The 19,238-nt window shown below is 36.5% G+C and overlaps 1 protein-coding gene across 1 annotated transcript in view; it reads left to right on the plus strand.

Annotated features, from left to right (window-relative positions):
- Positions 1-17,873, plus strand: part of KCNH7 (potassium voltage-gated channel, subfamily H (eag-related), member 7) — a gene marked incomplete at its 5' end in the record, with an annotated part of 43,382 nt that extends 25,509 nt beyond the window's left edge. The window contains 4 exons of the mRNA XM_010073349.1: positions 6,669-6,932; positions 11,742-11,910; positions 15,190-15,382; positions 16,770-17,873. Coding sequence (XP_010071651.1) covers positions 6,669-6,932; positions 11,742-11,910; positions 15,190-15,382; positions 16,770-17,036 — 893 coding nt within the window. The remainder of the gene's footprint in view (positions 1-6,668; positions 6,933-11,741; positions 11,911-15,189; positions 15,383-16,769) is intronic.
- Positions 17,874-19,238: the final 1,365 nt, after the last annotated feature.

Genomic DNA, 19,238 nt, shown 5'->3' on the forward strand with positions numbered 1-19,238 from the left:
ACCAGCTCAGCCAGAACAGCCAAGGGCAGGGAGGATGGGAGGGGGGCATTGGTTACTGGGTTTGTCTCCAGGAGGAGCTGCTGCACACACTGAAGCTCTGCTTTCCTGGGAAATGGCTGGACATTTCTTACTGAGGGGAGGTAAAGAGTAACATCTTTGTTTACCTTTTGTTTCTGTGCATGGCCTTGGCCTTTGCTTTAATTAAACTGCTTTCATCTTGACCCACGAGTTTTTCATCTTATTCTCCCCCTTTATTTTGCTGAAGGGGGAGTGACAGAGGAGCCTGGTGGGCACCTGGCATCCAGTTAAGGTTAACCTGCCCCAGTAAGGATGTCACTCCATCCCTAACTTATCTCATTGTGCTAAAGATTGCACGCTCACTTCAACTTTGAAATTCTTGGATTTTTAAATATCTTAAATTCCTTCATTCAAAGCTATCTTATTTCTTAGTCCATTTTAATAAAGGAACATGGATCCTTATGGAAAAGTTACATAGTCTTTAGGCCGGGATGGTGGGCAGAGGTTTCAGTGTCTTCTACTGTTTGCTGTGTCCAGAATCATTCAAACCTTCATAGCTCAGAGAGGAAACATAGCAAAGGACACAACTTACCAAACTCTCACAGGCAGCACTGAGGCAGAGCAGTAGTTCAAAAGGTCTCTCCAGTACAGTGCAGCTCCTCCACCATCACTATTCAACCTACTGGAAACTTTCAGCAGAATTGCCAGGAGTTGCTATAATGATGGAATTTCACTAGTTTGTATCTTCAGGTTCCCCAGTGAAGACTTAGGAGCTCCCAAACTATGAATGAAATTGGAATTAAAGGATTTTCTGTCATTAAAAATAGCGACAGAAAAATAAGTACTTAAAACCTTTTTACTACGGCGAAGAGAAAATGTTTTAACTTTCTTAAAACACCACCAGTAACCTACTTTTCCTAGGAATAGGAATCTTCCTGCATCCATTTCTAGACAGACATCATTTTTCCTCAGTGTTAGTCAAATAGTATTTATGCTTTCTTATCACTTCAACTTACTAGTTATGAGGACTTTAATAATAAACTTTCCTTAAAAGTGTTTGCTTTTTTCTGTACTATTTTGTCCTCAGGGCTGTATTGGTAATGTGCAGATGTTGGAGAAAGCTATGCTTTCAGCAGGCACGCAAAAATGTTTATGAAAGCAGCACTTCTCAGTTTCCCTGATCACCAGTGATGACAGCAGTAGAAGACTGTCCTGACAATGGACAAATTTCTTTTCAGCTGAAAAATGGTAGACTGCTTTGTTCAAGTTGTTCCTCTTCTGGAATGGACTTTCAGGTGACCTTTCCCATGACATGTTCCTTGTCAGGACATGAGTTGAGGCTGGTTTGGACAAATATCCAGATGTCACGATATGCAGCATCAGGTCTCTGAGGCTGAGTGTAGACCCAGTTGATTCTGAGACACAAGCTCAAGCACTAAAATTCAAGATTTACAAATGTTTTAGGATTGTTTAAGTGAATTCAGGGTAAGTTATAGTACTTTCTGGTGTTTGAGAAAGCGTAAATATCTCTATAGACAGGGCCAAAATCAGGTTTTAGACAAATTTTCTTGTAGCAAAAGCAGAGTAGCTCTCATTTCAAATGTAGCATACAAAATGAAGTCCAGAATTTTATCTATTGTTTTTCATGCTTTTGTAAAGATTGTGGGGATTATGTCCTTCTCCCATTGGAAAATAAATCCACTAAAGTTCGTGATACTGTTTCCCGTGAGACTGTTTGCAAATCAATACAGTTTTATCTCTGAAGATTTAAAATTAATTAAAATAAAGCAATAAAGAGTTATTAGAACTTGTAAATTAAAAATCCATTCTGAAGTCTGTCATTGGAAGGTCATGTATGAATGTAATATTCAAATAAAAATATTAATTGCAGACTGAGTTAAGAAACCCAAGTCAAAGAAAGAATGGCAACAGAAACAAAAGTGTCAGACATCTTGTTTATGGATTTCTTTGTCATAATAATATATCTTAAAGGAATACAAGTTACTTTAACTTTTTTATTTTATTCTTAGATATATTAAAAATATGGCAAAAAGGTATATCTTGAACATAGCAACGGTTATCCACTGAATGACCAGACACTGGGTTGCTTCTCAGTTTCATGTTCACAAACAGTCAGCTTCCTCCTTTTTGATATAATTCCATTACCTAGTCCGTCAGAAGGTACTCAGCTATGTACTTGCATTCAACTAAGTATGAAGCAAACAGCAAGGAAAAAAAATAGGAACATTTTACTTATCAGTTTAATAATCCTAAAGTCCCTAATTGGCATTCTATAGAGTAGTACATCCTGCATTCAACTTGAGAAGACTTTTCTGGAATCACCCCTCTTTATATATTGGTCCTGCTCCAAGGTACCAGGAATTTTTGATATTACATCAATATTATGTGTTGATTATATTGTTCTTAAACCATCAAGTGAAAAGCCGTGATTGCAGGAATTAAGATTGCCATTTTCCCTGACTGATTTTACGCTGTTTCCCATCTATGTGGTGGAAAACATAGGCGTGGTTCGAAATCAGTGTTCAAACTATGTGTCAACAGCTTTTGATTTTTGGGCACAGCTGAAATTTTGCGCTCTTTCAGCAGTGTTTATGGTATTGTATTTAATGTACTATCTGTAATGCTTGGTCACTGACTTTATCTCCAAATATTTGCTGCCTGTGGTGCATGGGTGGGCATTTTTCTGCTCTCTGAAAAGGCAATTGACATTTTTAAATTAAAGAACAGACAGCAGATAGTCATGGTGACTGGCAAATATTTTGTTTGTATCTAGAAAAGATAGATTGACCACTACAGGAATATTTGTGAATATCACATTAGAAATGGCTAAGAACAGTTGACTCAAAGTATTTGCTGGGAATATGAAGATCTACAGAGCTTTTGAGCAATTGATCATCCCTCCTTCCAAGTCATGGTGTGCATTTCTCCTTACCAAGGGATGTACTTGGTGTAGCACAAAGTGTTATGGTAGTTTTTTTTTCAAAGGAAAGGGAAGCTCTCATGTCTACTGAACACATACAGTAGTTTTGCAGATCATGTTAATGATAGTTTGGGATATAAATTGCTTTCTGCGGGGGTGAGGAAGCCATGCACAAAACAGGCTGCACAAAAATGAATTTGTCTAGGCATATTATGGGACTTTTTATTGGATGGCTGAAAAAAGGAGTAAAAATTTGTCACCTTCTGAACCACTAGGCTACATAGCTAGTCTGATTAAGTATGACAAATTCCAGTTAATAAAATTACAGTAATATTAAACAATGCTGCTCCACATGTAATATATTATTGACACTTTCACCAATATTGTTTGCAGCAGAGTAATATATTAAGAGAAAACATGTCTAGATCATGCAGATTGCTACTGTCTGAAAAATGCAAAGCTTCAATATTACAGGCTGACCACAGCACAGAAAAGAAACTTGTTTGATCTCCGATAACCATCCCACCAAGTTGGATTTTATGCCAATATTTCTGCAAGTCCATGTCATAGCTGTATTTCATTGCCCTCATGACAACCCCATTTCTTCCCTTCCTTTGCCGGTGCAAGTGAGAAAAGCAGGATGCAAATCTTCTGATAATTGCTATGAAGTTCTTGGGATTTCCAGAGAGCAAATGTCAGAGGACATCATTGCCTCTAAACGTGGCAGGCACCAAAAACACATAACAGGCTAAAATGAGTCCCGTAAAGAATATAAATTATGTTTGTATATGTTTGGTAAAGCAGGAAGTTACAAAATAATCATACTCAGCAAAACAGTTTCTGGCAATCAGAATTAGAGAGTGAGATTTGTCTTACTGTAAAAGGAAGGAGGAAGTACGGGGGTGGGGGAGTAATGATTGTATTTATTTTGGAAACAGAAGAGAAATGAGAAGATAAATCTTTTGAAATCTTGAGTCTGTGTGATAGAAAATGAACTTATCCACACCTACACCTACACAGATAGAAAACGCTTCTCTTCTGGAAAATTCCTTCCAAACCAATGACTAGATTTAATTAGAAAAGGAAGGAAAAATTGGAGAAATTCACACTCTGAATAAAGCACTACCTAGATATTATTTGTAACATATTTCCACTGAGCTAGAGAGACACTGTATAATAAGCTGTTCTGCTGAGGTACAGAGTTTACACCATCATCAGATCCTGAAAAGCCAAATAAAAAATGCAGTTTCCATTTTAATTCCTATGCTAGGTGCAGAGTATCATGAGATTGTTCTCCAGACAAAAGAATATTTAGCATTAGAGTCTTTTAAAAGGAAAACAATCTGAATGTAGCCAGATGGCTAGCAGATAAAGCAATGTTAGTAAAGCCAAAGATGCATATTTTGAAATAGATCAGCTAATGAACAAATCTTCCCTGATTTAAGCCGGCAAGAACCTACATTCAACAGATCTCTGTTTTCCTTCTGATGCCAGTGAGTTCATCATACCTGGACAGCTTTTGGAAAATAATATGTGTTGTTGTTCTGATATAGATTGAGACTAAATGCAGGGGTATCGATTGAATCATCCTGGTTTTACAGTAGTGTAACTGTGAGCAGATTCTAGCTTTCTGTTTCTATATATTTTAATATTCTATGAATATGATGGATAAGACAGTCTGCTATGCTTCAGCTGCTGTACAATTTTTTTCATTAGAGTCTCAGTGACCTCCTCTTAAAATTAGTCCAATGATTGATTTGTATTCCACAGAGTGCTCATTACAGATACCATTAGTGCACAAAATCCCAAGAACATAAAAAATACCCTAAAAAATGGCAATTTCAAGCTTTCGTTAGAAAGTCTTTTTCACAGGTTGAAATCAGTCAAGGAGTAAGTAATTAAGACAATTTACTATAGTGTGACTGTATGTATTTCACCATATATTCCCACAAGAAATGCCATGGGAGACATCTGCGTTAGAATTTTCTTATGAAACTTTCTTTTGGTTTTGTACTGCTTTGGAGATGGGATTGCAGAGAACATGGTACTTGACTCTCCCGTCAGAGCATCCCACAAGAGCTTTACACTGCCAGTCCATTTGCATTTGAGTTGATGCCTTCTCAGTATTGGAGTATCACCAGTATCACTTATAGCTGGTAATGCTGCTTAACAGAAGCCAAAGAAAGTCACTTCAGCCCAGAGCTGTGTTAATTGCCCTTGGAGACAGTTACAGGAGGCTTGCTTTAGTACTGGTTTTATTTTGTTCACCGTTACCTGCCCTCACAGTTCACAGATGTCTGGACTCCTGCAGAGTGCTCTATACAGATATTGCATTCTCTTTCTGGGCAGATACAGAGGATTAGATAAGGCCACAGTTTCATTTCCTTATAGTGACCAGAAAACAGAGAAGAAACCTAGGGAATATACTAAATGTTGTATTAACCACTGTTGTAGGCTGTAAAGACTACAGACGTTTCAGAGCTATGTTGATTAGTAATTAGCACAAAGCAGATGGGAAATCATGCTGTCTCCCCAGGATATTAATGCAAACTGGTTACAGTATTTATATGTTGTTGAGACTACCCTGCTAAAATGTGTTTTAAATAAATAGAAGAACTGGAATTATCTTGACATTTCAGTTAAAAATAGGTAAGACCAAATATTGAATTGGAAATTAGCTTCAAGTTTATGCTGAAAAGAGATCAGGAGTTCTCTATACTCACAAATTATCATTCGTGGGTTTAAATCCTGTTTAATTTTTAAAATGTGTTTTTAAATGCATCTGCTTTAAATCTAGCTTTATTTGCCACTTCTTAAGAGGACTGAATCTTTTGTTCCTCACTAGAGATCTTGAATGAGATTAATGAAAGATTCATTCTCAACTTGATTGGTACTCTGCTACCATATATATCACAGCAGGTTGTGTACTTTTCTTATTCAAAAGATTGGATGTTCAGAGAATTGCAATCACTTCTAAAGGCTAAGGAATTTGGGCTACTTTGGAAAGCTGTTTTGAGATAACTCTGCAAAGACAGACAAAGAACTCCCTTCTTTTTGTACCCATAGGGTTTCTCTCTAATATATCAATCCCAAATATAGGTTTGACAGTAATGAGCATGGAGAAATATGCTCTTTGTTTAGGTGGGCCCAGACACTTCGAAGTTGACTGGTTGATTAATGCATTTGCCTTTTCTTGGAAAATAATCAGCAAAGATGCTCTTGTGTGGGCATAACTTAAATGTGTACTTCTGACACTGACTCTGACATCCATGACTGTCAAAACCATGATAATTGCCCAAGTATATGAGAGATTGAAAGAGGGAATGAAATAATAAATTATTTTTTAAAAACTTTGGAATATAAGGCTTTCTGAAATCTCATCCTCACCTGGAAAAAAAAACAAAACAGTGAGTAAACAGGAGGGCTGTGTTGGATAAAAACTTTGCTGTTTTGATATAAGCAATTTTTTGCATAATGAGTTATGGTTTAGAGACTATGAATCCTTACTACATACATGCAAATGTCTTCTAGCACTTCAAAAGAAATATAAATCTCCTCTGATACAGGAATCGAAAAAAGGCTATAAAGTAATTTATTCTAATAGCCAGTAAACTTCCTAACTGAATCATCTGCATTCTCGGATCAGAATAAACTAGAGCATCATTTCAAGAAGTGCATATTATTGTACACAATTATTTCTGTTTAATAGATTATATCAAAGAGAATGATCAGAGTGATCCTGAACCCTCAGGGGACACCACCAGATACTATCAATCTATTAAGAAACACTTTGAGGATAAAAAAAGTGGATCATCATCTTTCATGTCCTCCATTGAAGATGAGCAAAAGCCCCTGTTCTCTGGGATAGCCGATTACCCATCTGTAACAGACAAAACCACAGAGGTGGACTTTGAAGAAATGGTTCACATCACAGAAGATATTCTTATTGATAAAAGAAGCAATTCCTGCAAAGGTAATCTAGTTGATGCTATTTTGTAGTTTGAGAATACATCTTTTTTTCAGTCTAATTATTATAAATGATTTTCTGAATGGTTCTATTGATTCTTTACATAATATTTACTTTTGTGTTTCCTGAAAGGTTAACAAGAAAAAACTTTTAGATAAAAAATTATTATTTCTCAAGGGGATTAATGTAGTTTAATACACTGTGCTTAATACACAACCTCCAAAAGGCTATTCCAGGCTTTGTTAATAAACCATCTTGTGATGGAACTGCCTTAGGGAAGTAATTTAAACAAACTCTTTAAAGTTTTAAGTGGTACTGGACTTCATTGAGTGCTCATGGATGAAAACTGCACCCAAAGCAGTAATGAATTCTTCAAAGGGTGTTTGATATATCAGGGTTGGGTGCCCGTGAAAAATCCTAGATAATGAGAGCTAGATAAAAAAAAAAAAAATCAGGTGACTAGTTTCATTTTTTGTATTGAAAAGACATAACTTAAATTACGCAAAAAAGAAATTATAATAGCTTGAAAGAATGCTATCCATTTTGCTGCACATGTTGGTTAAAAGGAGTGCTATTACAACACACAGACCAAATCCTAACTTCCATAAATAAACACAAGAACAAAGATTTGGCCTTTTGTATATGATAAATGATCAAAAACTGTTAAGCCATCTCAGTTACTTTTACATAGAGTTAAATAACATAATTAAAATTACATCTAATATAGTAAAGTATTCATTTTCTCAGTGATGTGAAAGGAAATTAATGGAAAACCCTGGATTAATATACAATTCAAATATTGCTGAAAGTTCATTTGTAATTGTTTCAGTCTGAAGGGGAGAATTACATATTTACGGTTTAATGCTGTTTTCCCCAGCAGTTTGTTTCCATTGCAGCAATTTAACTGTTTAACCATCATCCAAGAAACTTTAGGCTTTTGTGCTATAATTTTAAATGAACTTATTGATTAATCAGGCCAAACAATATATTTTTCACATTTCAAAGATATGAATATGTGAAGTCTGGTCTCCTCAGGTTAGGGCTGTATAAATCTGCACCACATAAACTTGTTGCATACATACTATAATTTGAAAGCTTACCTTTCCCCTACCAATAGCCAGAAATGTGTCCTTGCAGCTATAGCAACATTTTCCAAGGCAACCTATTGCAGATTTTATTTGAGCTAAATTTAGCATGTCTAAAGGTTACATATTTTGATTAAGACCACATTCTTTTTTTCCACTTTGTAATCTAGCACTTCTGGTATTGTGTGTGAAAGCTCATTACCTTTCTTGCAACTTTCATAAAAACTTCAAGGTCAATAAAATAAGATCAGCTTTGATTGATATGTGTTTTTTAAACTAAATTCTTACTCCTGATATTAATTAGAGATTGAATATGACTTACCATAAAAGTAGTTATAATGAAATCTTGAAATAAACTCTGCTTGCATGTATGTATGTTTATAATCCACATATATTATGGTACCTTATAAATCTTGCATACAAATGCACTTGTATAAAGCTACTGCAATTCATTACCACTGTGACTGATACATATTTCTTTGTCTTTAGTTTTGTTTTAAGCTTTAGTCATTACTGTTGATGAATGGAAAGATTACAAATAATGTATTGGATAATGTGGGCAGAAACTGCAGAAACTTCTTTCTCATAAACCTAAAATGCAACTGTTAACATTGAAACGTGGCTCTTCTGAGAAGACCTGATAATTTTTCTGTAGCTGGTAACCTATATATTGTGGAAAAATGATATTTTCTGTTTTCAGTGGGTCATTATTTGGGCCATAAGATTGATTCTCGAATTGTTCAAGTGAACCAAGTTATACATTTATTAATTTAGTTCTCAGTCCAGGATTTTTCAAGCCCTGGAAGACTATAATTAGTTATAAAATTGCAACTGCTGTTGGGCTTTTCTGGGCATACTCGTGTATGTGGAAGTACCTGAAAAGATGCTTAGAACAGTACAATACTGTATCTTAAAGTGTATGAACTTCTTTTATAATTTGAGTGTCAATTAATTTGCTTTGTCACAAATTAAATGTTTCTTGTAATATTATACAGATCCATATTCTGGGACCAAAAAAAAAAAAAAAAAAGCTGTGATTTCCCTGGTATAATCCATGGCATTGAAAAATATGTGATTTTAATGAATGATTCATTGTGCAAAATAACAAACAACTTGGTTCTTACAGGACATTAAAAAGCCGTGCAATGTATGGCCTACATTTTTAGTTTCTACTCCTGAAGTTCACTGCTTGAGACTAAATTCACAGGATTTACAACATCCATTGCACCCACACCCATATCTTAAAATTTTACCCCTAAATTTGTCATAGTCTGCTCCCTTCACTTTGCTGAGAGCTTTCCAGATTCCTTGGACACTGCAAATTTTGCCATGTGTGACTGCTAAAACCAAATTACATGCTTCTCTGAGACTGCTTTCCTCCTTCCTTCTGTTGGCTTGAGTGGCTGAGAAGCTGAACAGGTTTCTGTGTAGCCAAGATGAAATCTCTTTCCCCTTCCTCCTGCTCAGTTCATAAAATCAGTTATGGGTCATGTCACATGAAATTCAAACACTCTCTACAGCTCCAGGAAACCTTTTACCACCTGCTAATCGAAGATCAGATAATGCAGTAAGCACCTTTCTCAGACAAAAGTCTCCTCCTTCACTTGGAGTCACGTAGTGAGAGCTCCCCTTCCTGGCCAAATCTGCTTGAAATACTAAATCTAAGAAGGATTTTTTTTTCTTTGCTTAGAACAACACTGCTCAAAGATGTGTTTGAAAAGGACTAGCTAACAGCATTTGGACAAACCTCTCACATGTCACCCACACTGTGTTTTCTTCTCTTTTCTTTGAAACATGGCTGTGGCTGCTATGGTTGCTTAGAAAAAATTTCACAAGTGTGACATTAATGTAACCTATGCTGAGTTATCAGCATGCAGTGCCAAGAGAAGTGTTAGGTGAAGCTCTGAGCAAACCATTCAGGGACTACTGGGGGATGTGGAATTCAAATCCAACTGCACATACAATAGAGGCTGACACCTCATAAGCAGTCAAGGATTTTGTCCAGCTGTATGTTGAAGCAGCAGCCTGAGCACAGTAAGAACTTTTAATACATTCTGTAACTTCATGTAGTTAAATAATTACAAATACAACCCTAACGGGAATTGCACTGAGCAGGTTTTAAAGTTGTAGCAGCCTTTTTTATCACAGCAGAAGAGAATCTGAGTGGTACTGAGCAATTTTTGACTGTCTGCGTGACAACAGATTCACTCAAAGTAACAAAGGATTGAGGTGGAGGGAGGGTAGATGTAGAAAAAGCACTGTTCCATCTAAATATGTCACCTTAGTCTCTGCAAAGCTCACAGCAAGATCTTAATTCTGTATCAGATCAGGGTATGTGCAACTAATATATCCCATTATATATGATTTGTAGCCTTTCACCAGCTTGGTGAACAGGAGAAACAGCCTAGAGCCAGGAATATAAACTAATTCATAAATGCACAGAGGTGTAAATTAAGCAATTTGAAAGAGGAAGGAGAGATAGCTCAAACTATAGATCCAAGTAAAAGAAAGGAGTTCCCCTGAGTTCTGTTTGGGTGGTAAGGTGCAGTGTTTGATCACACAGATCCAAGAATTGGGAGGGACAAGAGGGATGGAATTTGGGCACAGCAGGTACAGGGTAGGGCCTGGAGCAGTCACCATCGTTTTCTTTACAAAGGGGTGGAGATAAAAAAATAAATTACTGGTATAGAGTATTTTTCAATGCCTTACATATTGTGTATAAAGTATACAAGGATTAGAATCATAGAATCACAGAATGGTTAGGGATTGAAGGGTTGGAAAGATCACTGAGTTCCAGGGTAGAAGGGTAGATTTCCATTGAGAAGGGTAACTAAACTCAGCAAGCTAAATGAAACTCTGCAGTAAGAGCCTAATAACGCAGTTGGGCTTTTTTTAGCTTGAAATAGATTTATTTTCTGTGTCTTAATCCAAAATTTTATCGGTAGTCCAAAAAAAAAAAGAAAAAAATATTATTTACAATGAAGCTAAAAGCTACATCAATGAAAATCAATTTCCTTGCTGAAAATAATAACCAGTATCCCTTTGCAAACAGTATGAGCTGCATTAAATGGCCTCTGTCTCACAGAAAAACCTGTTACACTTCACCAATGTTGTAATACAAACAATGTTACAATAATTGGTAAGAAAGGCAGCTGGCTGGGATCTGGCAGCTTTCTCCAGAGGAGGCATTCCAATGCACTGGAATGCATGCCCAGTGCTGTAGATGCAATGCGGCAAGTCCTCCTTTCACACCAAAAAGCTAAACAGCAAATACATTTTATTAGCAGATTCAAGGACAAGAGAAAAGGTCTTAGCCAGGTCTCTGAAACACACAATCAAAGACATTCAACCACATCATTTAAAGCATTTAGGTTAGAACAAATATTTCTAATTTCAATGAATAACAAATTGCTAAAAAAAACACCTTGAGGATTGATTGGTCAAATAATAGAAAGAAAACTAAACAAATAGGAGCTATTCAGTGGCAGAACTCTGATGATGCTGAACAGAAAAAGCTGCTTGTTTATCCACAGCTTCAAAATGTTGTCATGGGTGTGACCACTTTTATCAGTAGTAAGGAGCAAAGAGACTTGTTCAGGCAGTGGGCCAGTGTACCAATCTGACTTTCAAGGTTTTGAGAAACATGAGTAAGTAGGATGCTTGAAGGCTGCCAACCCCTCTCTAACAGCATGTATATAAACCTATACTTTTATGTTTTGTTTTTCATCAGATATCACTGATAAAAGAAACTGGGAGCAGGAGAACATCCAGGAGTACCAGGACTCCCCAATTCAGTCAGCATTACCCCATGTCACATGGGGGATCTGTGAAACTGAAAGTGACTTTATATATGGGGAAGTGGAGAATCGATTAGATTTACTTCAAGAACAACTCAACAGGTAAAAGCAGAGATCTGAGCAGGAAAAGCATATATGTGAAAGAGTACATAATACAACTGATATTAATGATGCTACAGTAGGAATGAATTTGCTCAGGAAGTTTCCAAAAGCATTTAGATCTTCAGAAGCTCAAAAGTACAAAAATGTGCCTGATGAGAATATCAGTTTGTTGTTTATATGTATTTTGAGGAGCCTAAATATCACCTAAGTTCAGCCTTCCAGATTCTTGGAAAAAGCTATTCTGGGAATGCTGGATACAAAAATTTTAATTCATTGCCAGAATACTCATGGCACTTACCTCTAGGTACCCACATAAGCTACTCTGAATTGCCTTGCAGAAGAGCCTCTGTCCTCAATTGACTGTTTAGGAGACCAGCTTTTTAACCTGGAAGCTGTACTGAGGCACCTAAACTTGTTAAGGTTAAATCTCACCTCACTCAGAATGTTGTTCCTAAATATTTGCATGTCCACAAAATGGCAATTTTCAGTATCTTCAGTATCTGAAGTACTTCTTTCCTGAAGATGCAAAGTAAACCAGCTGCCTTCCTTTAACAAAAACATTGTAGACAAATTCCCTTTTTGATACATTAACTTATTTTGCAACTGTCTCTATAATAAGTAAAACAAGGGAGTACGCAAAGGCAAAATACTTATACCTGTTACAACAGAAAACAGATGCTTTCTTTGTCAGAAGCCATTATCACCTTTGCTTAATAAAATGTCTCTTCCTTCTCTCTTTTGCTCTCTGATATACTACTCTTTGCTGGCAGCTAAGCAGCATAGCTTATGGCATCTTAAAAATATGGTTACAGAATTTTGGGTCATTCTACATTGTAATTTACCGTGTAGTTTCACTTAATTTTAAACTGCCCTGTGCTCTGGTCTCTGGCTTTTTTATTATTTTCACTCTGCAATTCCATTACTTTCAATATATTTCCATGACAAATACTATGACACACACTCAGACCTAATTATAATTTAGTAGCTCTTCCTTGGCATTCTGTGCTGTACATTTTAGCAATCAGTTTAAAGCCAGGTTAACTGCATATTGCTTCCTTCGTCTACCACAAGGGAATCAAACCATAGTATTTTTCATTTATGAATACTATATAGTACATTAAAAAGAGATTTTTACATGTATGCCTAAATTGCTGTAATTTCTAATTGCAGTAAAGTCAAGTAATCTCAGTAACTGTAAATGTCACATAACTAAACAGCTGCATGTTCCTCATCAACAATGTGTCTTTTGGTTACATTTCTTTTTCTGCAATCTTAAGCTCTTGAATCTGAAGTTATATCTCAAATTTACCCATAGTTCTATCAAATTCTCATGCAAGTTCTGAGTATTGAGTGATATCATTGTTGCTGATATACTAAGATTTTAATTGTTATGGATTTTATTAAATCATTTTATTCTTTAGCTCTTTCATGTTTTTAAAGGTTTTCATGCTTTCGGGAGTTTGAGCCTTGGCGAGTCTTCTATGAATGTAGCAGACAATATTCTTTCCTGCTTATGTCAGATCTGACCTGCTGGTCTAAAAAGCAGGGTCACTTCTTCTTGACCTTTTCCATGACAAGTTAGAGGCTTGGCATAACACTCAAATTATTAAACGGATATAGAAGGCTGGAAAGCCACTGTAGAAGGAGTATGTCCCTAGAGTTATCTCTTTTTCTCCTCTTTAAGCAATTGGAATTTCACGGAGGCTGTGGGCCAAGCATCTAAGGTTTTCCTATTTGTTCATCCTTGGGTGGCATGACATGGACTTACTGTAAATTATGGGGAAAGGAAGGAGAAGTTAAATATGCAATGATGACTAATAAAGGCTAGCAGAGGTATTTTTTGATTTGAAGCACCAGGAAACTCCCACCAAGTACTAACAAAGTAAGAAGGGAGCAATTTTAGAGTTAATTCAAAGCCAAAGACAATCATTGATGCAAGTCCTCCAATGCTAAATCGCTAATATTCACTGAGATGTTAAGGCCAGGTTTAGCAGACAGAAACTCTCTGGATGGTGGCATGCTGTTCCTGCTGCTGCAGTATTTTCCCCTGTGGCATCAGCATCAAGCTTGTGTGAGACTAGCACATTTGAAAATAGCAAAGATCCCAAGGGAGCTGAGCAAGAAGACATGGAGGGCATGACTGACTGTAACCTCCAGGTTTGGGCCTTTCTTTATGAGAGCTGATGCCACAGACCAGCTTTTCCCAATAAAGGAAGAAATGGCATCCTCAATATCTTTTGGGCGTACCTTTCAAATTAATTTCACAGATGCTTTTGTAAATAAATGACATAGGCAATAGATAACTCCAACATGATAAAAAATAATATCAAACAGTGAAATACCTGGTGACAGCAAAAATCTGTCAGCAGTGGATCAATTCTGCTGCTGTAGAGAGCCCAAGCAGTAACATTCACAACATTAAAGGCTGCTGACAAGGATTTGTTTACTCTGTCAGAAGATGAGTTGCAATACAGAAGGCTGTATATCTGTATTACAGTCTGTCATAGCATGTTCTGCAGCATTCCAGCAGCTGGGGAGGCACAATAGGCATTACCTACTGCTGAGTTTGTCATGGATCTTGGCAAGACCATTTGAAAATCCTTTCAGTGCTATGGAACTGAAAATATGAACAATATAAGCAGCTCAAGTATTTCAGAAGTCATATATAAATTTATAAAAAGGGAGGAAAAGATTAAAAAGCTACCGAATTTGAACATCAGAAATGTTGACATTAATTCTGAGGCCTGAATAGGTCTGAATAAATTTTCACAGTAAGGAGATTTGAGCTGTTGGTTATTTCAATGATCTTGAAAGCATCTTTCATTTTCTAACTGTAGAAAAACACAATTGTTTGTATTAGCATTGGAAATGTCAGAATTAATTGTCAGATGCACCAGAAATAGTGTCCCATCCTCAGACAGTACAGATCAATTCAGTTGCAATGAAGAGAGTACATTTATTCCAGTTAATTCCAACCAAAGACCTGGTCCCCCGTGTTACTTTGTGTTGCAAGCATAAGGGACAGTAATGAACTTATTCTTAGCATAGCAAAAAGATTGGAGGCAAGCATGCAGATACGTTCTGCAAAGCAGAGAGCCAGCAAGCTTTGGAAGGGCTCAGTACTCCCTCTTCTGTTCTTTCCTGTTTAAGACATGGTCATGTCATAACAAGCGATAGCTTGCTTAATTTATAAGCTGCAGGTCCCTCTTGAATGCAGCTGTAATCAGTATGTTAAATATTCCTGGTTATGAGTAAACGGATTTTGTGTTACTTCTCTAGGCTTGAGTCCCAAATGACTGCTGATATCCAAACCATCCTGCAGCTTTTGCAAAAGCAGTCAACGCTCATTCCACCTGCCTATAGCATGGTGACTGCAGGTGCCGAGTATCAACAGCCAGCAACCCAGGTGATACAAAAGCTTCAGCCTGCAGCATCAATTAAAACAGACAGAAGTTTCAGTCCTTCATCTCAGGTATGTACATGTCCAATTGCAACGAGGAGGTTTGCTGATCTTTTTAGGTTATGGTGAAAGAAATGCATACCCATCTAGGTGCTTGTTCATTTATTTGAGGAATTAGAAATTAATATTTTGACCTAGCACCTCCACAGTGAATTTAAGATACCACGGTTTCAGAGGCCACATTTTCTGTGAGGGTTGTAGAGATCCATACAGTGATCTTCTAATCAGACTGATTTACTTAATTATCATGATCTTTACAAGAGTTAGCAGAAATGACAAATACTAGACATGGGTGTAAACCACAAACACTTTCCAAGCATCAGACCTGCCTGCATGGGTACATCTGCCACCGGTCCTATTCATTAAGTCCTGAGAAGCACCATGACTGTGTTTTCCTGAAGGTACAGGCCAGACAAATCCAGATGATGCAGCATAATGGTTACATACACATGGAAGAGGGAGGGGCTAAAACCATTCTTATGTCCAGTCCCTTGCTACTGCTATAAATGTGACTATACAGAGCTGTGACATACCTGCATGCATTTCCCAATACGTGTTTTCCACCCCAGTTCTGTTCAGGCAAAATTTAATTATTTTCCAAATTTGTTTGGGATTTCTGGAGTTTAACAGCTTGGGCAAAGATGAGGCATATTATTTCCAAACAGGCTGCTGCATGTCTAGAAATCCCAGATCAGGCATGTAGTATACAGTTAGCAAATCCAGCATGCTTGGCTGTGTCAGATTCCTCATGCGTATGCTGCAACACATATAGACACAGTAAGTCCAACACATCCAGAAGGCATGGGTTTACATGCATAAAGACTATCAGGGCAGTAAATGCACAGCAGTAGTTTTCAGAAATGTAAACTCACCATGCATATACCTGCACAAAATGTATACACATATCCCTGTCTGAACAGAAATACTGCCACCCTCTGCAAACATCAGCAGGTGCACTGCACACTTCACACAAATTCCAAGTTTAAAAGTGAAGGAGAACTGAGTGCTGAGACTGGAATCCAAATGGTTATAATGTTCAGAATTATGCAAGTCCAAAGTTATGTTCTGAAACAAAACTCAAATTCAAAAATGTTGAAATCCGTACTCTTCGATTTGGTCTCAAGAATATTCAGTCCTTGAGAAAGGGCTGATTCATACATGTATCTTGATGTCATATGAGCAAGTCTGAGGAGAGGACAATATATCCAGACTTCTACAATTAATCCACAGAATACATTCAATTACATTATATCAAATGCAGTAAAATATTTCAGTATACTGCTTAATTTTCAAACATGGTTTTCCAGCAACCATCTGAATGTGCTAACTTTGAGCAGAACAAGAGCCTGGAAGCAAACAATCTAATTATTACCATCTTGTTTCTCCTCCTCCCTTCCAGTGTCCTGAATTTCTAGACCCTGAAAAATCAAAACTTAAATCCAAAGAATCCCTCTCAAGTGGAGTGCATCTTAACACAGCCTCAGAAGACAACCTGGCTTCTTTTTTAGATCAAGAACGTGACCAGCCTGTAGAGTGTCCTCCACAGCATTGTAAAACTTATCTCCAGCCAATTAGGCACCCTTCCTTGCCAGAATCTTCACTAAGCACTGTAGGAATCTTGAGTCTTCATAGGCATGTTTCTGATCCTGGTCTTCCTGGGAAATAATACTTTTATACTATTACTTCACATAAAATTGTAAGTGCTTTTAATGGCTGGTTTTCCTTTTTTTTTTTTTTTTTTTTTTTTTTAATTTAAATCCTCTATACTTGACTCAGGGGCTACAAGGAATATACCATTATATGCAAAAGTACTGTATATTTTCCTAAATTGGAAGCTTGTAAGGTAAAGTTGAGCAGTTCTGATGTAAATATATATATACACACAGACTAACTGTATGTTCCAAATGTAAAACTGCCAGCATTCTCAAGGCACCTTATATTTTTATTTTTTTTAAATAACATGCATGTTCTGAAATTACAGTTTACGTTGCATGGAGATTACCATTTACTGCTGTCATGGAAATAGTATTTTATTGTGGATATGTCTTCAGAGCAAATAGGAGACCAATAACAATAATTCACATAGAAAAAACTCCTACCTGACCAAGCTAAAATTCAAGCAACATCTTCTTCCAGCTCACTTTTGAAAATTGATTTATCTTTCTTGTAGTGAGCTTTTCACAATAAATCACAGTGATTCTGAATCTAGAGAAAGAATGAGGTAACCAGGTCTTCTGGTTTGAAACCATTAGGACAGAGAAACCAGCCTCTTTCCAAACCAGTTGAAGTAGGGAAGTATTTTAAGAGACAGGAAAACTCTGCCACATGCTGGAAAGTATCACCATAAGTCACATCCACAAAGCTGCATTAGTAGAATAATTTGTTTCCAGTACTTTTTTTTTTTTTTTTTTTAAATTGCATCATAGAAGTTAACTGCCATGAGCAGGCAGGTACTCTTCATCTGTCACACAAACATAATCAAATGCAATAAATCTAATTTCTATATAATACAGAAGACTGTGTTCCTTTTGTTCAATACAAATCATTAACCATCTGTTAAATTAAAAAATACTTTACACATTTTTCTTTCGTAATTATTAGGGTGGTTGTTTGCAGTTATCTGTTTTTACTGACTGGCCCCTCTACAATGATCCTAGATAGGGTATGTATGTATGTGGACACACACTTACACCGCGCACACATTCCTGAATGTGTGCACGTGTGTATTTTATATATGTACATATATGTGTGTACATACGTGTGTATATATTTATATACACATATACTCACAAGTGTGTGTATATACCTACACTTACATGTAGGAGTATAGATATAGAGCTATATATATATGTATATATGTAAAATCACTTTCAGTGACAATTGTAAACTTTCTTATAACAAAATGAGTAACCTTAGCTTGTGTCCAAAGCTGACTATATTAGAATAAAATTATTTAAGGTCCATAGGCTTTAAATACAGTATGTACTGTATGTGCATAATGCTTTGTGAATACTTAGATTTAATTTTATTAAAATATTATTCTGCTTCAAGTGTTGTGTTTATTTTAGAATGAACTGGCCTTTTTATTACTGTTTTTAAATATTTTTAAATGTTCACATATTTTCTAATATTAAAGCTTTAATGTGAAATTCCTCTAAGAAGAGAACTGGTTTCAGAAAAGCATAGTGGAGGAGGAGTTAAATTTTAACTAAAACCAAACTGAACCCTCTGTTCTAAACCAGTGCTGCAGAGTAATGCAATAGTGGTCAACCCTCACATTAATAGATAGACACATTATATGTTGGGGTCAGAATGATACATAACATTTTTAGTCATATAGAGACAGTAGATAAACCCAAGGTGGCTGAATCTTCTTGCATTTAAAATTAGTGTGTGTGTTAAGCTACTGAGCAAGGTTCTGCTTTACCTTTGCACATAAAGATACAAAAATGAATTAACTGAGTATCTTTGTAAGTGGAAAGAGAAACCAGCCTTTCCCCTACAAGATCAAATTTTCTTCTGCCTCATACTAGTGTCGATTGTTGAAAGGTCCAAATCTACAACGTGCTGCCTGCTCTTACTCTAGCATGATGGAGGGAGGTCTGCACTGCTTAGGGCCTTGTAGGAACAGACCCTAGGTGATAGCATCATTGGGCCAGTCAGAATCTCTACTTGCATACACTCCATTGAAACTGGAGTGCTGAAGAACAAAGTGAAATAGCTTTTTTTTTTTTTTTTTGCAAGCATTAACAACTTCTGCTCTGTCTCAACCTAGTAACTAATATTAATGTCTGTTACAAAGAACAAGCTAGCACATTTTCTAAAAAAAAGTATTTGTGGTTATGCTACATTTAAAACAGGCTGGTAT

Source organism: Pterocles gutturalis, unplaced genomic scaffold, assembly GCF_000699245.1.
Source record: "Pterocles gutturalis isolate BGI_N339 unplaced genomic scaffold, ASM69924v1 scaffold23601, whole genome shotgun sequence".
In the NCBI taxonomy this organism is placed as follows: domain Eukaryota; kingdom Metazoa; phylum Chordata; class Aves; order Pterocliformes; family Pteroclidae; genus Pterocles; species Pterocles gutturalis.